We start from the raw sequence: 20551 nt of genomic DNA on the forward strand, positions 1-20551 counted from the left end.
AGGAATTAATCTATGACTCATTATAATAAATTTATCATCTTCTAACCATGCCCTGTAAAATTCTAATGTGATGGTAAAAGATAATTTACTCACACTCAATATCTTCATCAATACATCCTCAAATTAATACTGAATAGATAAATCATCATGAATAACTACCGACCTTACATCTGTAAAATTTTAACACGAAAGGTTGAAGAAGTTCTTGTTAGACCCTTAAGGGGTTGATTGTGTAATAAAATTCATTTTTTAAAAAAAAAATAATAATAACAACTGTGGTGGGTTCGTCACTTCGTTGGACCATGTTAGATCGAATCTTATCTACTTTCCTGTCTTCGGTTCGTCAGCCTTCGTCACGAGACTTCACGGTCTTTGTTTATTTCCCGAATTCCCAAATTACCCTTTTCCGTCTCACTGCGTTTCCCTTCCATCATTCATTCGATTTTGTCCTTATCCGTCCAATCACCCCCGCTAAATACGAGTAACTCTACTCCCCTCTCCCCAATTCCCAGTTCCGATCTCCTCTCCATCGCCCTCTTCCTCTGCAATGGGATTCTCCGCCGATCCCTCGCCTCCCTCTTCCCCTCCCTCGATCAAGCAGCGCCTCCGCTCCTCGATCTCCTTCTCCTGCTGCTTCCGCGGCGCCATCGTCAGCGCCAGTGCCGCCGCCGACGAGGATCAGCCGGCATCGCTGGTCCGATCCTCCGCGGCGTGGATCCGGTCCAAGGCGCAGGATCTGATGGAGATCGTGGGGCAGTGTCCCGGCCTTGTTCCGGCAATCGGGAGGCGCCACCAGGCCCACCGCCGCCGCCGCTCCTGCGACTTCCGCTACGACCCGCTCAGCTACTCCCTCAACTTCGACGAGGGCCCCGACGAAGAAGACGCTGTCCTCGCCGGATCTGGCGAGCGGCCATTCGGACACCCGAGCTTCTCCTCCCGCCTACCTCCATCCTCGCCGCCGCGCCCGGCCATAGAGATGGCGTGTTAGCGATCTCAACCGTATCCGTAGCTGCCGCTTTAATTTCTGACTTAGGTTCTATCTGTCTGTACATGTCTGAGAGTGACCTTGATGCTCTTCTGCCTCGCTGTTTTATTTTCTCTGGCATTTTTGCAGACAAGAATAAGTTTTTTCTCCCTCGGAATCCCCTAGTCGGAAGGTAAAACGACTCTTGCTCTTTTAAAAATAGGGTCAGAAAGAAAGACAATGCGGTTCAGTTCAGTATTTAATTGCACCGTGACAAAAGAGAAGAGCAGGAAGGAAAAAGCACACTCAATTATCTCTAGTTATTTTTTTTCTTGGTGGCTGAGGAACAAGTAAAAGAAAGAATTCACCATCACATTGTGTCAAACTCTCAAGAGTCAATATCGGTGTGCGATGCGTGTTAACGCTTAATAGCTTCGCCTGTGCCTTTGCATGACCAACGGTAGTTCCTGACATGATGAGTACTCCCGACACTACCAGTGCGATGCTTGCTTTCATCGATGCCCATGCCGCATGTGACTGCTATGGACGCCCGCATCTCGTCCCCTTAATTAATCTTTTTTCTGCCCTTTACTGCCATGAAAACAGCGACCAATCCATCTAGTCTTGTTTTAGGTGGACATGGTTTTGACACAAAATGCGGGCGTCCATGGCAATCACACAGTTTTGGGGGTGGACTGGAAGAACTCAGAGATTTTGGCGCTTTCCTATTTTTAATCCTCTCTCTTTTATACGCATCGTAAAAATAAAAACGGTGAAGGAAGTAAAGAGGACAAGGATGGGGCACCTTGCCAACTCAATAGTTTGGACTGTTCTGCCTCTCGCCCTGTGATTGATTGCGAGTGCTGGCCTGTAACGGCGTATAGATGATAACTCCTCCGTATAATGCAAAACAACTTCAAATTTCTTGTTAGACACATAACCTTATTGTCATATAGATTACAAATAATTGGGATTACATCTTTAACCATGTCAACTTAAATTATTTAAAACCACTTTGTAGGCGTTTTTGTGATTATTCTTTTGGAAGTAGTTGTCATCAGAAAGTTAGTCTTAGAATGAATTGTGGGTATGCTGCGGATTTAATTAGTCGGAGACAAAATGAGCACGGACAAAGGTACAATTTGCGGTAACCCATGTTGGTGCATACTAAATTGGAAGTACTGACGCACATGGCCCACTGTGCATGTGGCTTGTGCAAAGCCACATGCATGCAAGCCCATGCAACGCATGAAACAGGGGCCCACAAAAAAAATTGTAAACACCATTTGCATATAAAATTTAAAAATAATAAATAAACCCTGAAAATCTCTGCCAGTTCGTATCTCAAAGCGGCATTAAGTAATAAACAAGTTTCTAGAATACATTAATGTGTGTTTATTCTCTTGTTACGTTGTATTTATTATTAAGTATTATTCATCGTATCGATTCTGTTATTTCTGGTTTCCGTTCTTTTGATCGGCCTTCAAACCCTAGCCTTGGGATCGCCAGAAATGGTCTCCGATCCCATTGCCGACCAGTTGGCATCATCAACCTTCGCCGCCGCGTACGACCGGAAGGTCAAGCTCCTCTGCAGCTACGGCGGCAAGATCATTCCGCGGGCCATCGACGGCTCGCTTCGCTACGCCGGCGGGGAGACGCGCATCATTACCCTCCGCCGTGATTCTTCCATCGCCGAGGTGCTCCGGAAGGTGACCGAGACCTATGGCCGGCCGGTGTTGCTGCGGTACCAACTCCCTGACGAGGATCTTGATTCCCTCGTCACAGTTTCCACATCCGAAGACCTCGAAAGCATGATGGAGGAGTACGACAAGCTCACCGCCGATAGACTTAACGCCAAGCTTCGGCTCTTCCTCTTTTCGCCGTGTGAAGTTGGCGCCATTGGGGCAGATTCCTTTAATCCTTCTTTTGATCCTGACCAAATTGGCACGAGGTACATCGAGGCAGTTAATGGATTAAATTCGAGCATGAAGAGAAAGAAGTCGACGAACTTCTCTTCGTCACGGAAGTCGGATGCAATGGCCGCCACCGTGGTAGTGACCACTGAAGGTATGGGCGTAAAGACTGTGGTGCATGACGGCGTGGTGCCTTCTCATGCATGCCCCACCTCTACTTCGTCACATGATTCATTCAACTGGGTTTCGAACGAGCAGCATAACAAAAATATGCAGCCAGCAATTGATTCTGCTAGCGAAATAGAGTTGTTGACTTCAAATCAACCAGAACGGCCTCGTACAATTTCAAATGAGAAGAACAAATTGAGTTCAGGCCAATTTGGATTCCCTTCTTTAGAAGGTTGTGTACCAGAAACATATGTCAATGCACAACATGCCTTAATGAGGAGTTCTCTGGCAATGGGCTTCCCTCCTCCGGTCAACCATTTTAGTCTTCCAGCACAAACATATGCGCCAGTGACCCCCAATGATGCCCTGCATTTGGAAAATCCTAATCTTGTCACGGCTGTGAAGTTTTCTGGTGATATAAAGCATCAACCCGTGTTCCTACTTCCTCCATTGCCTTCTGCAAGCTTGCTTTCCCTGAATGATTCAACAATGAGATTGGATGATTGTACTTTGTGTCAGAGATCTTTACATCATGCTCATTCAGAGATTCTGGTAAAGAAGCAAGGCAATAAGCTTAATGACATTGCTCCCGAAGCTAATGCAATCTTGAAAAGTCAGCATTCAGAGGATTTGACAAGCATGCAAGCTCCTCAGCTAACAGATATTGGAACACTAGAAACTGAAACAGGGACACAAACTGATAATTTAGTAGCTGCAGCTCCATCAAACACCTCTGAAATTAGTAAGACTGCAACTGAGACATCACTAGAGAGCGAGAAGACAATTATAAGTGTATCCAATGTGGATCTTGATAGGGATTTGATACCACCAGTTTCTGTGGGCATGGAAAACAACCCACAATCATCATACATAATTGAAATTAATTTGCACAAATCTTGCGAATCAAACTCTCTGCAAACAAAGGCTGATGGGCCACTATCCTTGGACATCAACCCAGAGAAACTCATCCAACCAACTATGCTTGAACCTTGTGGAGCATCCCTGGTTCTACCAAATTCTACAGTAGGGGATTCTTTGCAACAGCGAATGCTATTGCCAGAGCTTAATGTGTTTCTTAAGTATCCTGTTAGTCAAAACTTCAGTAATCAATCACTCATTTTTGATAATGCTTTTGTGGATAATAATAATCTAGTTGGAAATTCAGATTATGAAACAAATAGACAACCAAGTCATAGAACTGCACGCACATTCTCACATGGCAATTGTAAACCTGGAATTTCAGATTCTAGTAACCTGCTGAGACCAAATGGAATCCCCGATGTCGACACATCCAAGTACTTAAAGCCTGAACAACAACCACTGATTATTGTGAACACTCTTAACACTGGAATGCAGGATCAGGGGGATAAACTGTCTGTTATTAATCCTGTTAGTAATCCTGCAGTTGCTCCAGAAGCAAATGATGATGTGTTGATTAATCAACAGACATCTGCACCTATGGATGCTGCTTACCTTCAGAATTTCGAACCTGCTTACACTAGTCAGATTCCAATTATGTCAAGGATCCATGGACAGTATCTATACTATCCTGCAGCCAAAGATGGACCAAGAGGGATGTGCATGAATGTGGATCATAGTTTCAGTGGCAATGACATCAACAAGAATCCCATTGTCAATTTGAGTGACGAGATTCCTAGTTTAGTCTCCAAGAACATATTTAGTGTCCCAGCTATCCTTCAAAGGGACGGTGATCAACATTACACTTATTGCCATCCAAGTAACACCGACCAATTGCAGCAAGTTGTTGACTTTGACTCACTTGTCAGCAACAAAGAAGTGCAGAAAGATATAGGAATTACATCAGTTCTGCCTCCAGTATCTGGTGATATTCCCAGCGAAGACTCAATAGCTATGGACATGCACAATAAAGTTTGTCCTTTGAGCTCTACGGTTGCTGTTCCTGCTGAAGATATCTTGTGCAACTTACCTATCCCTCCTAACATTGATTCAACCACAGATCTTGCTTCATTTAAAGGTTGATCCCTCTCTCTTTGGCTGTAGAAAACATCCAATTATTATATCTTAACTTAATGCATTGTAAACATCTTTCTCTCTTGTCAAAAATTTAACAGTTGTTCATAACAAGCAAGAAATTCAAACTTCTGAAGAGAGTGCATCAGCAGTGCTGGAACTGCAGCCATGTGACATGCAAGTACCTGCTTTAATCTCTCTTGAAGCAAAACAGAGAACTCCTTGTTTTGATAAAGAATGTGGGACAACTGAGAATAACAAAGACAAACATGACCAAATTGAGGTGATTTACATATTCACAACATTAACACTGCCATTCTTATTAGGAACCAACAATCATTGTAATGCAGATGGTCAAGGCCAAACAATCAGAGAAGATAAAGTGCACTTTCCACAATAGAAATGGTCTTGGACATCTTCAGGTTTGATGATGGAAATCAGCATTTTTTGGTTTCTCTATTTCTTTTTGAAATTTGTGTTTTCAAATGGATAGTGTTGGTTTTACTTTGGTGAGTATTTAAACCTGTAGTGTTTGATTCAGATAATCAAGAACAGTGAATTGGAAGAGTTGAAAGAGCTTGAGTCTGGAACTTTTGGGACTGTGTATCATGGCAAGTGGAGAGGTTCAGATGTTGTGATTCAAAGGATCAGTGATAGGGTTTTTGCTGGGAAGCCATCAGAGCAGGAGCATGCAGTATGTGCAGTCATTCACAAATTGCTTGCTATATTTTGTTTCTTTAATTTCCATGTTTATATGTGTTTATTCATACCCTCAGAAAACTAACTTTTGGAACGAAGCTTGTAAACTTGTTAACTTGCATCACCCAAATGTTGTGGCATTCTATGGAATTGTGTTGGATGGCCCTGGTGGATCCATTGCAACAGTATCAGAGTTCGTGGTTAATGGTTCGCTTCGGTGTGCTTTGCTGAAAAATGAGAAGTACCTTTGTTTCTCCTATTACCTTGTGCAAGAAACAATTGCATAATTTAAGGTTTTCATATTATTAGGATAGAATTTGACTTTACTATCTTTGAGCAGGTTGTTTGATAGGCGCAGGTGTCTGCTTATTGCTATGGATGTGGCATTTGGCATGGAATACCTTCACAGTAAAAATGTCATACATTTCGACTTGAAAAGTGAAAATTTGCTTGTTAATTTGGGGGATATTGAACGTCCAATATGCAAGGTAAGATTGTATGGTTTGTGTTAAAAGAATGCATTTATTTTTGCAAGTGTTTTTACAACTCCAAAGAGGTTTTTGTTGGGGGAAAACTGTAACTGAAACCCTTAAAGAACAACTAGAAACTTTCCCCTTTGGGAGTGGGTCTAGAAGAGCCTACTAGTTATAGTCCTCACCATGTCCATCAAGGTGCAATTTCACATTTTTGGTGACACTATTTTGCCATGGCTCTCAAGGCATCTAACGTTGATGCATACTACCCTGTTCCTGAAGTTACCTCCCATAATACTCTCTGCCACACTTTGACCTTACAATTTTAACCTTTCTACCTATTGACTTGAAATAAAATCAACCATATGAGATAGGTGTCTTCTAACTAATGCCTTTGAAATGGAATTAGCCAACATAAAACCAATATGAGAGTGTTCTAGGATCACCTATTGATTTTGAATCCACTCATTGATGGCACAAATGAAAGGTTAGCTGTTAAGATTCAGACATTCAGACTATCTTTGAATGGTTGAACATTCAGATGCAGATTATGTTGCACTACGAGATACATTTTTCTATTAGCAGGTGGTGCTGCCATCTTGTGAAAGAGTAAAAAAGCAAAAGCTAATAGCTATGTCCGCATCTGAAGCTGAATACATAACATGTTATAAGGCTACTTCACAGGCTTTGTAGATTAAGGCTCACTGCTTTTTACATATCTTGAGTTGTCCAATTGTTTTATTTATCTTAATAATTTGTTTACCCTTAATGTAGTTCACACATAACCTTTCATGCCCTGTAGGTAATGTAAATGTTTTTTTTTTCCAGTTTTTGAATGAGTAATGCCTTGATCACCTTGATATCTCTCTAGCATCCATAATGAATATTATATTTGATCTTATATAAGTCTGGGCATATATTAGACTTCTTACCAAGGAAGAATATGGAATACTTTTACTTATTCCCTCTCAATTTTATTTATTCCCTGTACAACAGGTGAAGGGACGCTAGAGCAATTTCTCATCCTAAAACAATGTCAATATAAGCCCTTCAAGACAAACTAAGTAATCTCTTAGAAATGCAATATTGCTACGTCTCTTGTTTTCAGATTTGTTTAAATTAAATATTAAGTTTGATATAAACTTGTTATTTGATAATTTGGTCAAAGTGGGACATTGTTGAGAAAAATCTATAGATATCTCAAATTGCCTTTTTGACCTGTCAAATATCTGTCTAATGAGACAATTAAGTATTTTATCAATTGGATAATTATTTTTTATCATCACAAGAACTTTTGTTTGAAAGTGTCAATTAACCTATTTTTTATAATAATAAAATAAAAAAGGATTTAGCTAGTATAAGTATGGGGGTGCCTAACACTAGAGCAATTAAGCATTTGAGAGTTCTTATCCTATGATCAATTGATAGTGCACATTAAGGCTCTCGGGGGTTAGAAGGCACTTACTGCATATGGTTGGTTTTCTTTCGAGTCAAATTCTTAATGTAGCGATATCGGTATACTTATAATTCATGCAGAATTTTGATTCGCTCATATTTGTTGTGTTTTTCATTAGTCATGGCAAAGTATTTATTATATCTTGTATCTGATTTTTTTATGTCAGTTTCTAGATGGGGAGTAACTACCTTAACCATATTAGTTTTGCACACTTAAAGCATTGTAGTTCTGGAGTAAACATGGGAGGGCTGTTACTTCTCTTTGCTTTCTCTCTCCTCCCTTTGGTTTAAATAGACCATGCATCGTTTATCTGAAGTGCTTTGTAATTTGCCATTTTTCTTCCGTGTCACAAAGTTAGCATTTTGCTGGAAATGAAATCAAGTGTTGAAGTTCCAGCAAAACTAGGGGTGCATGCAAGCTCCCATAATTTCTAGATGCTTGTGTTTGGCATTGAGTTCACTTGCGGCTTGCTGGAGGGGAACCTATGTGGGAGTCTTCCAATGATCAAGAGGATTGTTTAGTCCCAACCCCTAATGTGCTTCCTTCGGCATTTTTGTGTTGTTATTATTAACATTAGAAACACAGATGACATAGCATTGACCCTTGTTCTTGTGACAGCTTTATTTTCTGCTTTGCATTTTTTAGTAAGTTTCTTGAGATTGGATGCACTGGCATCTATGAGCTTTTTCTGTCCTGGTCACCTATTGCAGATTGGCTATCTTCTCTCAAAAATAAAATTCAAGGCATTGGTGTCCAGTGGAATGCAAGGAATTGTACCCTGGATGGCTCCAGAGCTTCTTCGAGGCAAAGATGCCCATTACACTGAGAAAGTAAAGTTTGTCTATTCTATTATTCCTAGAAAATCCTTGCATTTTTATCTTATGGTCCATATGTACTTGTCATTTTATCAGAAGTTTGGAAATGAGTTAATCACATATGAAGTATAATGAATATAACCTTTTTCCTTTCTTTGTTTTCATCAGGTAGATGTATTCTCCTTTGGGATTGTGATGTGGGAGCTCATCACTGGAGATGAACCGTTTAAAGACATGCATTATGGAGCCATTATAGGTGGTTTGATTCACTAATACTCCATTATCGACAATGTCAAGGCAAACTTGAGTTCAGTTAGCAGTTAGCAACTGATATGTTTGGATCTTTTTTAAGAAAAAAGATTATATGAAGCACTGATATAGTCTAAAATAACTAGGATGTTTTCAGACAATTGCTCATTTGTTTTCAACTTTGAGCAGGTGGGATTCTGGAGGGCACGCTGCGACCTCCTGTGCCTGAATCTTGTGATGCTGAGTGGAGATCACTTATGGAGCAATGCTGGGCCACTGACCCGGAGCTGAGGCCAGGCTTCGCCGAAATCGCTGGCAGGTTAAGAATAATGTTACTTTCATTTCCTCAGGAAGGATAATTTCTAGCAGCAAGGCCAACTTGTGGAGTCATTCACCAACTAAAAGAGGGCTAAATTTGCAGAAGCTTGTGTCCATAATCCATGAGATTTGTGATGGCTCTTCAACCTTTTTTTTTTTTAGCATCCATCATTCTTCTATAATTTTCTTGATTTTTTTTTCTTGCAACCAGCTGAGAAACATCGGCCAACAATTATCAGTTTACTAGTGAATAACGTACTACGGTTCTGGACTTTCCACTACTATGTTAGTATCTGGAAGTGTCAGTTAGCTGAATTATCTGCTAATGACAATATAATAATATAAAACATAATGATGATCAGAGAATAGTGTCAAATATTGCTATGGCTCAATTGGGCGAGGAAAGGCACACTTCTCCAATTAATCCACATATGGTTTTTTTTTTTTCTTTGAAAAAGTAAATATAAAAAAATTCAGTAGCAATACTACCTACATAACATGGATCTATTGAGGGAGCCTAGTTAATGGATGTGTTGATTTGGTATCAAAAAGAGCACTATTACCTTAGTCAGATTCATTTTTTACATATCAAAAAGATCACAGGCATTGATTTGGAATCAACCCACTGAAAGGCTTTAAATCAAAATTTGGCCCTAATCAAAACTGTAAAATGTTGAAATAGAGGACCAAATTGCTCTTGATTATAGCCCGACGCCTCTATACTGACCTGGGCTCCCATCTGCTGTAGTGCTACTCTATTTCTAATTTCGTCGCCTCCTCTACCTTTAGGAGACAATTGGCCAGCAAGAAGCTTGGAGAGGAATTATTGTCGCGGCGGTCACTTTCTTAAATCTGGCTTCGGCGAGGGCCTCAGCGGTAGTAGACCTGACCACGGTTCGGAACCGACGGTTCGACGGTTCGGAACCGCCGGTTCGACGGTTCCAGGCAGGTCGACCCTTAACCTTAACCGCCCAAGACGGTTACGGTTCACGGTTCAGAACCGCCGGTTCACGGTTCGGTTCACGGTTCGTCACGGTTCGTCACGGTTCAAGATTAATATGTTAATAAAAATTAAAAATTAAAAATTAAACATTAAACATTAAAAATTAGAAATTAAAATTTATTAAAAAAAGGGCTTGCACTTATTTAAGTTGCCTACGTATCCCTTTAGGGGAATCAAAGCCCACGTAGTTCTTTTATATTTTTATTCTTTTATATTTTCACTCACTTCCATTTCTCGTTCCTGTCGTATTCGTTCCTTTAGTATCAAAATCTTCAACTTCGTCATTTGAAAGTTACATTCCTTAGATTCTTTTCTTCGCTCTGGTCCAATTGTCTAGTAATGCTTGAGCTTCCAATGAGTCGGGAGATAAAGTTGATCGTCGTTCATCTAATATGTTGCAGCGCTGAACGTCTGTTACAACAACGATTGATTTGGACAAGCTAAAATTTCTTTTGCGCGATCGAGAGGACGGAAAAGCTTTGAGCCTTCTATGACCACCACTTTAAGATATCGAAGTCTAATTCGCTATTTGCTTCATTAAAATCAAAAGAAATTATAAAATAATTCTCAAGTTACTGTGTGAAATTTTTGTCTATTCTTTTAATAAAAGTTGTGCTTTTGTAAGTTTTAAATTACTACTACTAGTTTGTTGAATTTTAGAAATATTAATTTGTGTTCCATATTTTGCATAATATTGATTATAAATATCATATAAATAAATTCTAACATTATATATAATATTATTTGGATCGGGGGAAGAAGAATCTTTAATTGGAATTAAAGCATCATAATATAAAGTTAACATTTCTTGTAAAACTTCTAATTTAAATCTAGGATCTAAAGCAAATGCAATTAAATAAATTTCAGGAATTAAAATAAAATATTTTTCCCATTTAGTTTTCATAGCTAAGATGCAAGGAGATAAAGATTCATTATTAATATGTTCATTTAAAACTAATACTATATTAGAAAAATTTTCTAAAACTAATTGAGCGGGATAATAAACACAGGAAAGTTGTTCGGTTGCATTATTAAATACTTTTAAAATTTCACAAATACTACTACAAATATTCCATTGTTGTGAAAATAAATATATATTAGCATTAGTGTTTTGTGCAAAAATGAACATAATAATTCTTTATATTGAAATGAATCTTGTAATAATTGGTATGTTGAATTCCAGCGTGTTGGTACATCACGTGGAAATTTTTAGGTCTCATTCCATTAATTTTACAAAACCTACCCCATTGTTTCATTATAGATGGATGAGACCATAAATAAGAAATTGCAATTCTAATTGGTTTAATATAACTTTCTAAAATTTTTAAACCATCTTGAACACATAAATTTAAAACATGGCATACACAACGAATATGAAAAATAAACCTCAATAATAGGTTGACAAACAAATTTTAGATCATCTATACAAGCGGTATTAGAACTAGCATTATCTAATGATATTGAAAATATTTTATGAGTTAAACCATATTCTTCTAAAATTAAACATAATAATTGTGCGATATTATGAGCATTATGTGATTCATCAAAAACTCTATAAGCTAATAATCTTTTTTGGAGGTTTTAAGAGTTATCGATCCAATGGCAAGTCACACCCATATACGAATGTGTTTGCCAATGATCACTCCAAATATCGGAACATAAAGAAACTTTATTATCTAATTTACTAAATTCATCAATTAAATTCTTTTTTCCTTGTTTTACTAATTTTTTAATTATACGAGTAAGTGTAGTCCTAGGAACACGTTTAGCACATGGATTAAGAGATTCTTTACAAAAATCTTCAAATGTGCATTTAGATCCAAAACTAAAAGAAAGATGTTCTACGGAAACAAATTTAGCTAATGATTCTCTTAATTTATTATCCGAATATAAAAATAAATCGGAATCGGTACTACCGCTAGTTGAAGAAAATCTTGATAATTGTGTTTGAGAACGGTCGAGTCCATATTCCGTCGGGTGCTTCGTTTCTACATGTCGTTTCAACGACCCATAGCCGCCGCCGGCTTGGAATTTGTAGGAAGCATTGCAGTGCTTACATTTTGCACGCATTTCTCCCGACGGAAGAGTGACCTTCTCAAAATGTTTAGTAAAAATAGAAGACTTTAGAGGAGGAAGTTCCCGAACCTTAGAAGTAATTGCATCGGTACTTCCTTGTGTTTCGGGTGTCGGATTCGGAAGATGCTCGATCTCATCATCGGTGGATTGAATGTTGGGGTCCTCCTCCATGATTCATTATGTTGCTTTTCCGAGCTCGAGATGATGACCTCCGCGGCCTCCTTCCATTGTAATTGAAAAGAAAGCGTGTAGAGATTAGAGAATACGAAAATGAGATTAAGAGTAGAAGATGTGTGTGAAAAATGATGAAATAAGCTCTCTATTTATAGAGTTTTGATAATGTGGACACTAAATCATAGCCATTGATCAAAAAGCGGTCAAATGATCCTAACCGTTGAAAAAAATACCTAAAAACCCTCCCATGACTACGAACCGCGGTTAACGGCGGTTCCAACTATGAACAGCGGTTAACCGTGTTCAAGCCGTTAAAAAAAAAACGGTGAACCGCGGTTCAACCAGCGGTTAACCGCGGTTCGCGATTTACATCAATGAACGGGCCCGGCAACTTGCGGGCGGTTCCGGCGAACCGGGTCAACGGGCAACCGGCCCGTTGACCCGGTTACGGGCCCGGGCCGGGTCCGGGCCAGACCCGGCCCGGGGTCGGGTCTAAGCGGTAGGGGCGAGGGTCTGGTCCCTTTCATACGTCGTAAGTATAGTTGAAATCTAATTAAAATTAGTTAGATTTTTTTTGGATTCATTTTTTCATCTAGATTATAATTTTATGTCGAATTAGACAGTTTGATGGGTGGACCGTCCTCTACTCGATACTATATAATTTGTCACTGCAGGTGGCCTTTGACCGTCTGACTTAATCCAAAATTATAATTTAGATGGAAAAGTGACTTAGGAGAGATTGTAGTTAATTTTAATCGGATTCTGATTACGATCCAACATGCAAATTTATTAAAAAGATCAGAAAAAAAATTAGAGATTACAAATTAGAAGATCTGGATTCAACTAACAATAAGTGGTGGTGATGTTAGAAGAGAAATTATTTAAAATAAAGAGAAATTATCTAAAAATTAAAAAGTTATTAAGAGTGGAGGATTATTAGGTGTTTATATAGATTATATTCTTTAACATCACAATAAATTTAAAAATTCTAATATATAAATTATCATTCTTATCTATTTCAAGAAAGAATTATTAACATTTACTATCCTAAAAATTCAAAATCGACTCAAAATATAAAAAAGATAGAACATATAAAAAACTACCTTAAACACTTAAAGAATAAAAATTATCAAAAATAATAATAATAATAATAATAATAATAATAATATACAGTCATAAGAATTCATCTTAGAATTTAGAATAGTTTCAGATGATAACCCAAGAAAAAATTTATCTATTTGTAAAATCTACTAGTAGTCGTTGGACTTTTGGAATCCTTGTTAATCCGCGGACGAGCTTGACATCATGGATGTTATTCTTGTTCATCTTCACGTTTCTCAATCACTTCTTGTATTTTCTCACATGTGCAACATAATCCTTGACGACCATGAGATTTTTGGATTTCTTCAGAATTACCTTGTTGCACTTACTGTGAATCTAGAACAAATAAAGGATCATCATCGAACACTTCGTCGTTGTTGAATTCATCTACCTCATCATCATTCTAAACTTAATCATTAATCGCCTCAACCTCGTCTCCAATTTGAAATTGTGATTTCTCTTCAATTATAGTATCTTCCATGACTTGTAGCGTATCAGATTCATCAATTTATTTTGGATCAAATTTATGCTCCAAATCATCTTCGAATCCGTCAAGATCCTCTTGTGCGTCGAAGCTATATCCTCCATGGTGAATCTTAATCGTCCCTAGAATAAAGTTTGAGAGTAACCAAAAAGAAAAAATTAACTCTTCATCTTCTTTCTCATCTTTTTCGAATCCGTGATCTTGATCTTGCCTTGTCTGTCGCATGAGCGTTGCAAGTACTCCCATCCTGACGATGCTAGACTTTGGAGTTTCAAGGCAACCAATTTCACCTTCATCCTATACGGAACTTGCTTATAGTAAAAAAAACTACTAACTTTATTAATACAATCAACAAAATTATATGTATATGACATACTAGAAAATTCAGATATATCAACTCGAAATCTGAGATTCTCTCGACCATGTACCTCACGATCTTCAAAATTTCGTGTCGTTGCGCCTATGGCCTGTGTACCTGCATGAACCTCCCTCCATATCCGTGGGGCCGGCACTAGGGGGGCCGCTAAGGTAGCGGATCTACCTTTTTTTCAAAATTTCGTGTCGCCGTTGCTATACTCCGAGTTAAATCTATAACTTACCTTTGTAAATTCTCAACTGTGGTGCTCGGTTTTCTCAATCGGAATCTACTTATTGTTGCGACGGTGACCACAACCATGACGATCTTCTATTGGATTTGACGTTTGACTTTCTCAATCTAAATCTGTCAACTCTAATAACAACTAACACATGACAGAATAACAATTATCTTCCGTTCTGACAAAAAAAGATGAAATTGGGAAAATACCAGGAGAAAAATTATCAAAAATATTTTAAAAATATCTTAAATTATTAAAAATATCTTAAATATAAAAAAATAAAAATTATTAAAATAATATTAATAATAATCAATCCTACCAAGGCTGTGTGCGGAGGTGGCTTCGGAAGCGATCTATCTTGGCAAGGGTGCAACATATGTTTATGCATGAACTACAATTTCTTTATAATTTTTTCGAGTGAAAAAAAAAACAAAGGACGGTAACAACCGTCCCTCATTCAATAATAAATAAACTCGGCGACTGCCAAATTCTTTAACTCTCTACTCCTGTTCTGCCCAGTTTTTTTTATAAAAGAAAATTTGCAAAACTACATACAAAATTCTAGCATTTATATATAATTTTTTTATTTTTTATCTCTCATTTGTACTAGGAATCAGAATCAGAATAGGAATGAGTATGAGCTTAGGTATCATTCTTAAAAATAATATTTGGTTAGTTTAATATTTTTAATCGAAATTAACCTAAATTTTCTTTTTTACCCTTAGAGTAAAATAAAAGAAAAAATTATATGGAAGAGAAAGTTGAATGTGAGAAAAACATATGATGAGAGAGAAAGTGTGATGAGAGAAAAAGTGTGATGGGAAAAAAATGAAAAGAGGGAAAGTGTGATGAAAGAAAATAAGGAGAGAGAGCGTGATAGGAGAGATTGAGAAAAGAAAAAGTATGATGAGAAAGAAAGTGTGTTGAGAGAGAAAGAGTAATGGGAAAAAATGAAGAGAGAGAAAGTCTGATAAAAGAAAATGAGAGATTGAGGAGAAAAAGTATAATGGGAAAAAATGAAGAGGAAAAGTGTGATAAGATAAAATGAAGAGAGAGAGTGTGATGGAAGAGAATGAATAGAGAGAAAGTGTGATGAGAGAAAATATATAGAGAGAGAGTATGGTAAGAAAGATTGAGGAGAGAAAAAGTATGCTGAAAGAGAAAGTATGATGAAAAATAAGGAGAGAATGAAGAGAGAGTGTATGATGAGAAATAATATATATAGAGAAAAATGATTTAGAATGTGTAATGAGAGAGAATGAGGAGAGCGAGTGTGATGAAAGAGAATGAAAAGAGAGAAAATATGATGAGATAAAATATGGAGAGAGAGTATGGTAAGAGAAATTGAGAAGAGAGAAAGTATGATGAAAAAATGAGGAGAAAATGAATAGAGAAAAAATAATGAGAGAGTGTATGTGTGATGAGAGAGAATACAGAGAGAAAATGATAAAGAATGTGTGATGAGAGAGAATGAGGAGAGAGAAAGTATGTTGAGAGAGGAAATGTGATGATAAAATGAGGAGAGAGGAAGTATGATGAGAGAGAACAGGGAGAGAGTGAAATGAAAGAAAAATTGAACAAATATACTAAGAGTATTTTCGTCCAAAACTTAATTCTTATTCTCATTCCATCAAAACCCAATAGAGGGGTGGGTTTCATCTATACCCAAATTTTTGGGTTTCATTCCAAAATCTTGATTTCATTTCCATCAACCAAATACAAGGTTTGAGAATGAATCCATTCCCTCATTCTCAAACCTCTAAACCAAACGTCACCTAATTAAACTGACACTGTTCTATCACAAAGTTGATGTGTGTGAACAGCTGGGTCAACCTTGATACTAGAACCAGTATTTTTTCTTTGTACTATAACCACTCTTATTCTTCGCTCATTTCCTTGGGATAACTTGCCCCGAGCTAGGATGTAAATCCGACCATAGGCTGTGTCTGAATCGGATCTGGTCTAGACTTGTAACTGGGTCAACGAATCAAGTATCTATTGACCTGGTTTTGGATCAGAAATTGTAACCATTCCAGCCTAGAAAAATTGTCGAAACAATGGTTAATAGCCAATTTAGCCCGTCGGTTCAAGTTTTATTTTATTTTTTGTTTCTTTCTTTTAATGTTGGAACCGACGGGTTCCAACTATTAGAACCAATGGTGTTCTGGCCGTTGGAGTTTTTTGTTTTTTTGTTTTTGACAGTTGACATTATTTGATCGTTATTGATAGCTATGATTTAATATTTATTCCTCTCCAACCTCTATAAATAGGAAGCTTATTTCATTGTTTCCACACATATATATCTTCTTTATTCTCATTTTCAACTCTGCAATCTCCATACACTTTGAACTCCAATTCCATGTTTTGATTATAATGGAAAGAGGCCGAGTGTGAGGAGGTTCATCATCTTAATCTCGGAAGGGGGAAGTACATAGTGAATCCAATCCGAATGAGCTCAACGTTCAATCCACTGATGAAAAGATCGAGCAACTTCCAACACTTGAAACACCAGTACTACCAATACAATTACTTCTAGGGTTTAGAAAGTTTCTTTTTTAAAATTTTCTATTTTTTTAAACATTTTGAAAATATCACTCTTTCATTGAAAGAATTACATGCAAAATGTAATGACTGCAGTGCTTCCTATGAATTTTAAATCAGCGACGATTATGAGTTATTGAAACTACATGTAGAAATGAAGTACTTGATGGAATATGAAATTAACTGTTCTCAATCACAATTATTTAGATTTCCTACTAGTGAAAGTATTGATTTTGTTTTTTTTTATATTTTGATAATAAATTTTAAAATTATTTGCTAGATTTATTTCAGTAGAACATCTTTAATTTGTTTCCGTATAATATCTTTTATTCACTTATGAAAATTTTTATAAAGAAACTCTTAATCTATTAAAAGTATTACTAAAATTACGCTTACTTGTATAATTAAAACATTAAAAAAATAAGGAAAAAATTTATTGAAGAATTTAGTAAATTAATGAATAAAGTTTTTTTATGTTATGATATTTGGAGTGGTACAAATATATTCATATGTGAGTACTTATTATTTGATCGATAACTTTTGGAATATTCGAAAAAAATTATTAGAGTTTTTGATGAATCATATGATGCTCACAACATCTTACAATTATTATGTTAAATTTTAAAAAAATATGAGTTAATTTATAAAATATTTTCAATATAATTTTAAAATGCTAGTTCTATTATCGCTAGTATTTTATTATTTGTGGTTTATTTTTCCATATTCATTTTGTTTTAGAAAGTAATATTAAATCAATTAGATTATTTCTTATTTAGGGTTGCATTCCTCCATAATAAAATAATAGAGAAAATTTTGTAAAAATAATAGAATGAAACTTAAAAAAAAATTCTAATTTAACATATTATTTGTTGCCAGATTCATTCAATGTCAAAAATTATTATATTTATTTTTTCATAAAATATTAATAATACTAATATATATATTAATCTTCACTAAATTATTATATTTTAAAAATATTTAATTATACAACCGAAATTTTTATTATCTTATTTTTCATTTGGTTTTAGATTTTTTTTTTATAATATTAGTTTTAAATGAAAATAGTAATAAGGAAGTTTTATTTCCTTGTATATTAGTAATAAAAAATAAAATAGGAAAAATATTTTTTCCATATTCTTAACATTTATTTAGTTACATGTACTTTAAACCCTAAATAATAATATTATATATAATATTAGAAATTATTTATACTATATTTATAAAAAAAAATATAGTATAAAATATAAATACAAACTAATATTTTTAAAACTTAAAAAAAACTTTATTAAAAGAATGATACGAGAATTATTTTATGGTTTTTTTAATTTTAATGAAGCTCAAAGCAAAGTTTGATAAGTGATGGTCATCAAAAACTCAAAGTATTCTCATTGACAAAAAAAAAAATTAACTTATCCAATATTACTAATTATCGTGAAATAAACGTTCAAGCTCAAATATTAATCGACGATTGAACCAGAGCCGAATAAAAAAAAACAAAGAATACAACCTTCAGATGACGAAGTTGAAAAATTTAATACCAAATGAATAAATACTACAGGAATAGAAAATGAAAAAATAACGTCAATTTATAAGATAAAGGGGTAAAAGATAAAAGAATTATGTGAATTTTAATTCCTCTATATTTCCGAGATACGTATACTGTTAGGATCCTTCGTACGGCTAGAGAGGGGGGTGTGAATAGCCGACCCCAATCTTTCGCGTTTCTTCCTACGATTAGGTTAGTGCAGCGGAAATACAACGTAGAAAGAAAACAGGAGAAGAAAGACAAACCATATAACGAGGTTCGGAGATGAACTCCTACTCCTCGGCGTGTCCGTAAGGTGGACGAAGCCTACCAATCCGTCGGTGGATGAGTCCCCGGAAACCCGGCTAATAGATACTCCTTGTGGGTGGAGAAACCTCACCACAATTTTTACAACAGCAATAGGAGTACAAATAGGAACAAGAAAACAAGAACAGAAATGTAAACAACACTTGCTTGCCTTCTTGAAGTCACAGTGAAGCGGCAACTTCTCGGATCAAGCCTAGCTAGAAAACCCGCAACAGAAGCTCGCACGAAGCTTTAGCACCAACGAGCTCAACAAAGCTCGGCGGAAGAAGAAGCGAAGCTTGAGAGAGAGAACTTCGGAAGGAAGAAGAAGTAGGCGAAGGAGAGATTTTCACCAAGTCCAGCCCTCTTTTATACTGCGAAGAAGAAGCGGAGAACTGGCGTTGCTCTGCGGCTAGAACTGAACCGATCGAGCCTGATCGGTGCTGGCTTTCTGTCGGTCCCAGGCCGTCGGAAAACTTCACGAGAGTTGCCCAACTCTCTGTGCAGAATCGATCGGTCCTGGCCGATCAACGTATCTTGATCATCCCGCCGTCGGTAAGCCTGACCTTACATTTGTTATCCGATCGGTCACGGACCTATCGGATACACAACGTATCAGATCGGTCTGCGAGGCCGATCCGAGCAATTTTGCCCAAGCCAAGTCCCAAACCTTCGAACCAATATCCGGTCAACCTTGACCTATTGGTACTTCATCCCTAGCATCTGGTCACTCCCTTGACTGCTAGAATTCCTCGCCATGTCCGGTCAATCCTTTGACCTACTTGGACTTTCCTCGACACGGATGTCCGTCGTCCTTGATCTATCTGGATTTTCCTTCCCTGACACTCACCGGGACTTTCCACACTGCCTAACATCCCGTTAGGACTTTCTCTGCTTCACTCACTGGGACTTTCCAACTACCTAACATCCAGGTTAGGACTTTCCCCGCTGGCTTCACTCACGGGACTTTTCCATCTCTTAACATCCAGTTAGGACTTTCTCACGCTTCACTCAGGACTTTCCAACTAACATCCAGTTAGGACTTTCCCTTTCACCTTCATCAGGACTTTTCCACACTGCCTAACATCCCAGTTAGGACTTTCCCACTGCCTGACTTCACTCACCAGGACTTTTCCACACTGCCTAACATCCCAGTTAGGACTTTCCCACTGCCTGGTTTCACTCACCAGGACTTTCTACCTGCCTAACATCCCAGTTAGGTCTTTCCCTTGTGCCAAGCTCCCTGCTTGGACTTCTCCGTGCCAAGTCTCCACACTTGGACTTCTCGCGAATCAAGTCAACCAGGTCAACCTTGACCTAAGGTTGCACCTACAATCTCCCAAACACCTATTCTTGTCAAACATCAAGAATAGAACTCTCTCACGAGTGTCAAACATCAACATGCAACTCAACTAGGTCAACCTTGACCTAAGGTTCCACCGACAATCTTCCCAAGTCAAACATCAAAATACAACTCGAGTCAAGTCACCTCGAGTCGGGTCAACCAGGTCAACCTTGACCTAAGATTGCACCAACATATACAACATAAACGAGTGAAAATCTTTTTTATGAATTTATACTTTTATTTTTTTAATATAATAATTTTAAACTATGATAAACCGTCTAGAAATCTTGAACTATAATAGCCCTGAACAGTTAAGGGTTGATCTCAAGAACTGTTGAATCAACGATTTTGAA

At 37.1% G+C, this 20551-nt stretch overlaps 2 protein-coding genes across 2 annotated transcripts; both read left to right on the forward strand.

Moving 5' to 3' along the window:
* The first annotated feature begins 487 nt into the window (after positions 1 to 487).
* LOC122016056 lies at positions 488 to 1132 on the forward strand. The gene has a single exon (XM_042573211.1). The coding sequence runs from the start codon at positions 548 to 550 to the stop codon at positions 986 to 988; it is 441 nt and encodes a 146-aa protein (XP_042429145.1). The 5' UTR covers positions 488 to 547; the 3' UTR covers positions 989 to 1132.
* Positions 1133 to 2402: 1270 nt separating this feature from the next.
* Positions 2403 to 9318, forward strand: LOC122016088. The gene is made up of 9 exons (XM_042573274.1): positions 2403 to 5041; positions 5139 to 5320; positions 5388 to 5459; positions 5579 to 5731; positions 5814 to 5977; positions 6077 to 6224; positions 8376 to 8495; positions 8649 to 8736; positions 8919 to 9318. The coding sequence occupies exons 1-9, from the start codon at positions 2476 to 2478 to the stop codon at positions 9086 to 9088; spliced, it is 3663 nt and encodes a 1220-aa protein (XP_042429208.1). The 5' UTR covers positions 2403 to 2475; the 3' UTR covers positions 9089 to 9318.
* Positions 9319 to 20551: the final 11233 nt, after the last annotated feature.

The sequence above is a fragment of the Zingiber officinale genome, chromosome 8B (genome assembly GCF_018446385.1).
Source record: "Zingiber officinale cultivar Zhangliang chromosome 8B, Zo_v1.1, whole genome shotgun sequence".
Classification (NCBI taxonomy): Eukaryota; Viridiplantae; Streptophyta; class Magnoliopsida; order Zingiberales; family Zingiberaceae; genus Zingiber; species Zingiber officinale.

What these genes read in the sequence shown, in the direction of transcription:
- LOC122016056 (XM_042573211.1), top strand. Translation starts at nt 548, where the DNA reads ATGGGATTCTCCGCCGATCCCTCGCCTCCCTCTTCCCCTCCCTCGATC.
- LOC122016088 (XM_042573274.1), top strand. Translation starts at nt 2,476, where the DNA reads ATGGTCTCCGATCCCATTGCCGACCAGTTGGCATCATCAACCTTCGCC. An exon ending in ATGCCCATTACACTGAGAAA is followed by an intron (nt 8,496 to 8,648) that starts GTAAAGTTTGTC and finishes TGTTTTCATCAG; the next exon opens with GTAGATGTATTCTCCTTTGG. An exon ending in GCATTATGGAGCCATTATAG is followed by an intron (nt 8,737 to 8,918) that starts GTGGTTTGATTC and finishes AACTTTGAGCAG; the next exon opens with GTGGGATTCTGGAGGGCACG.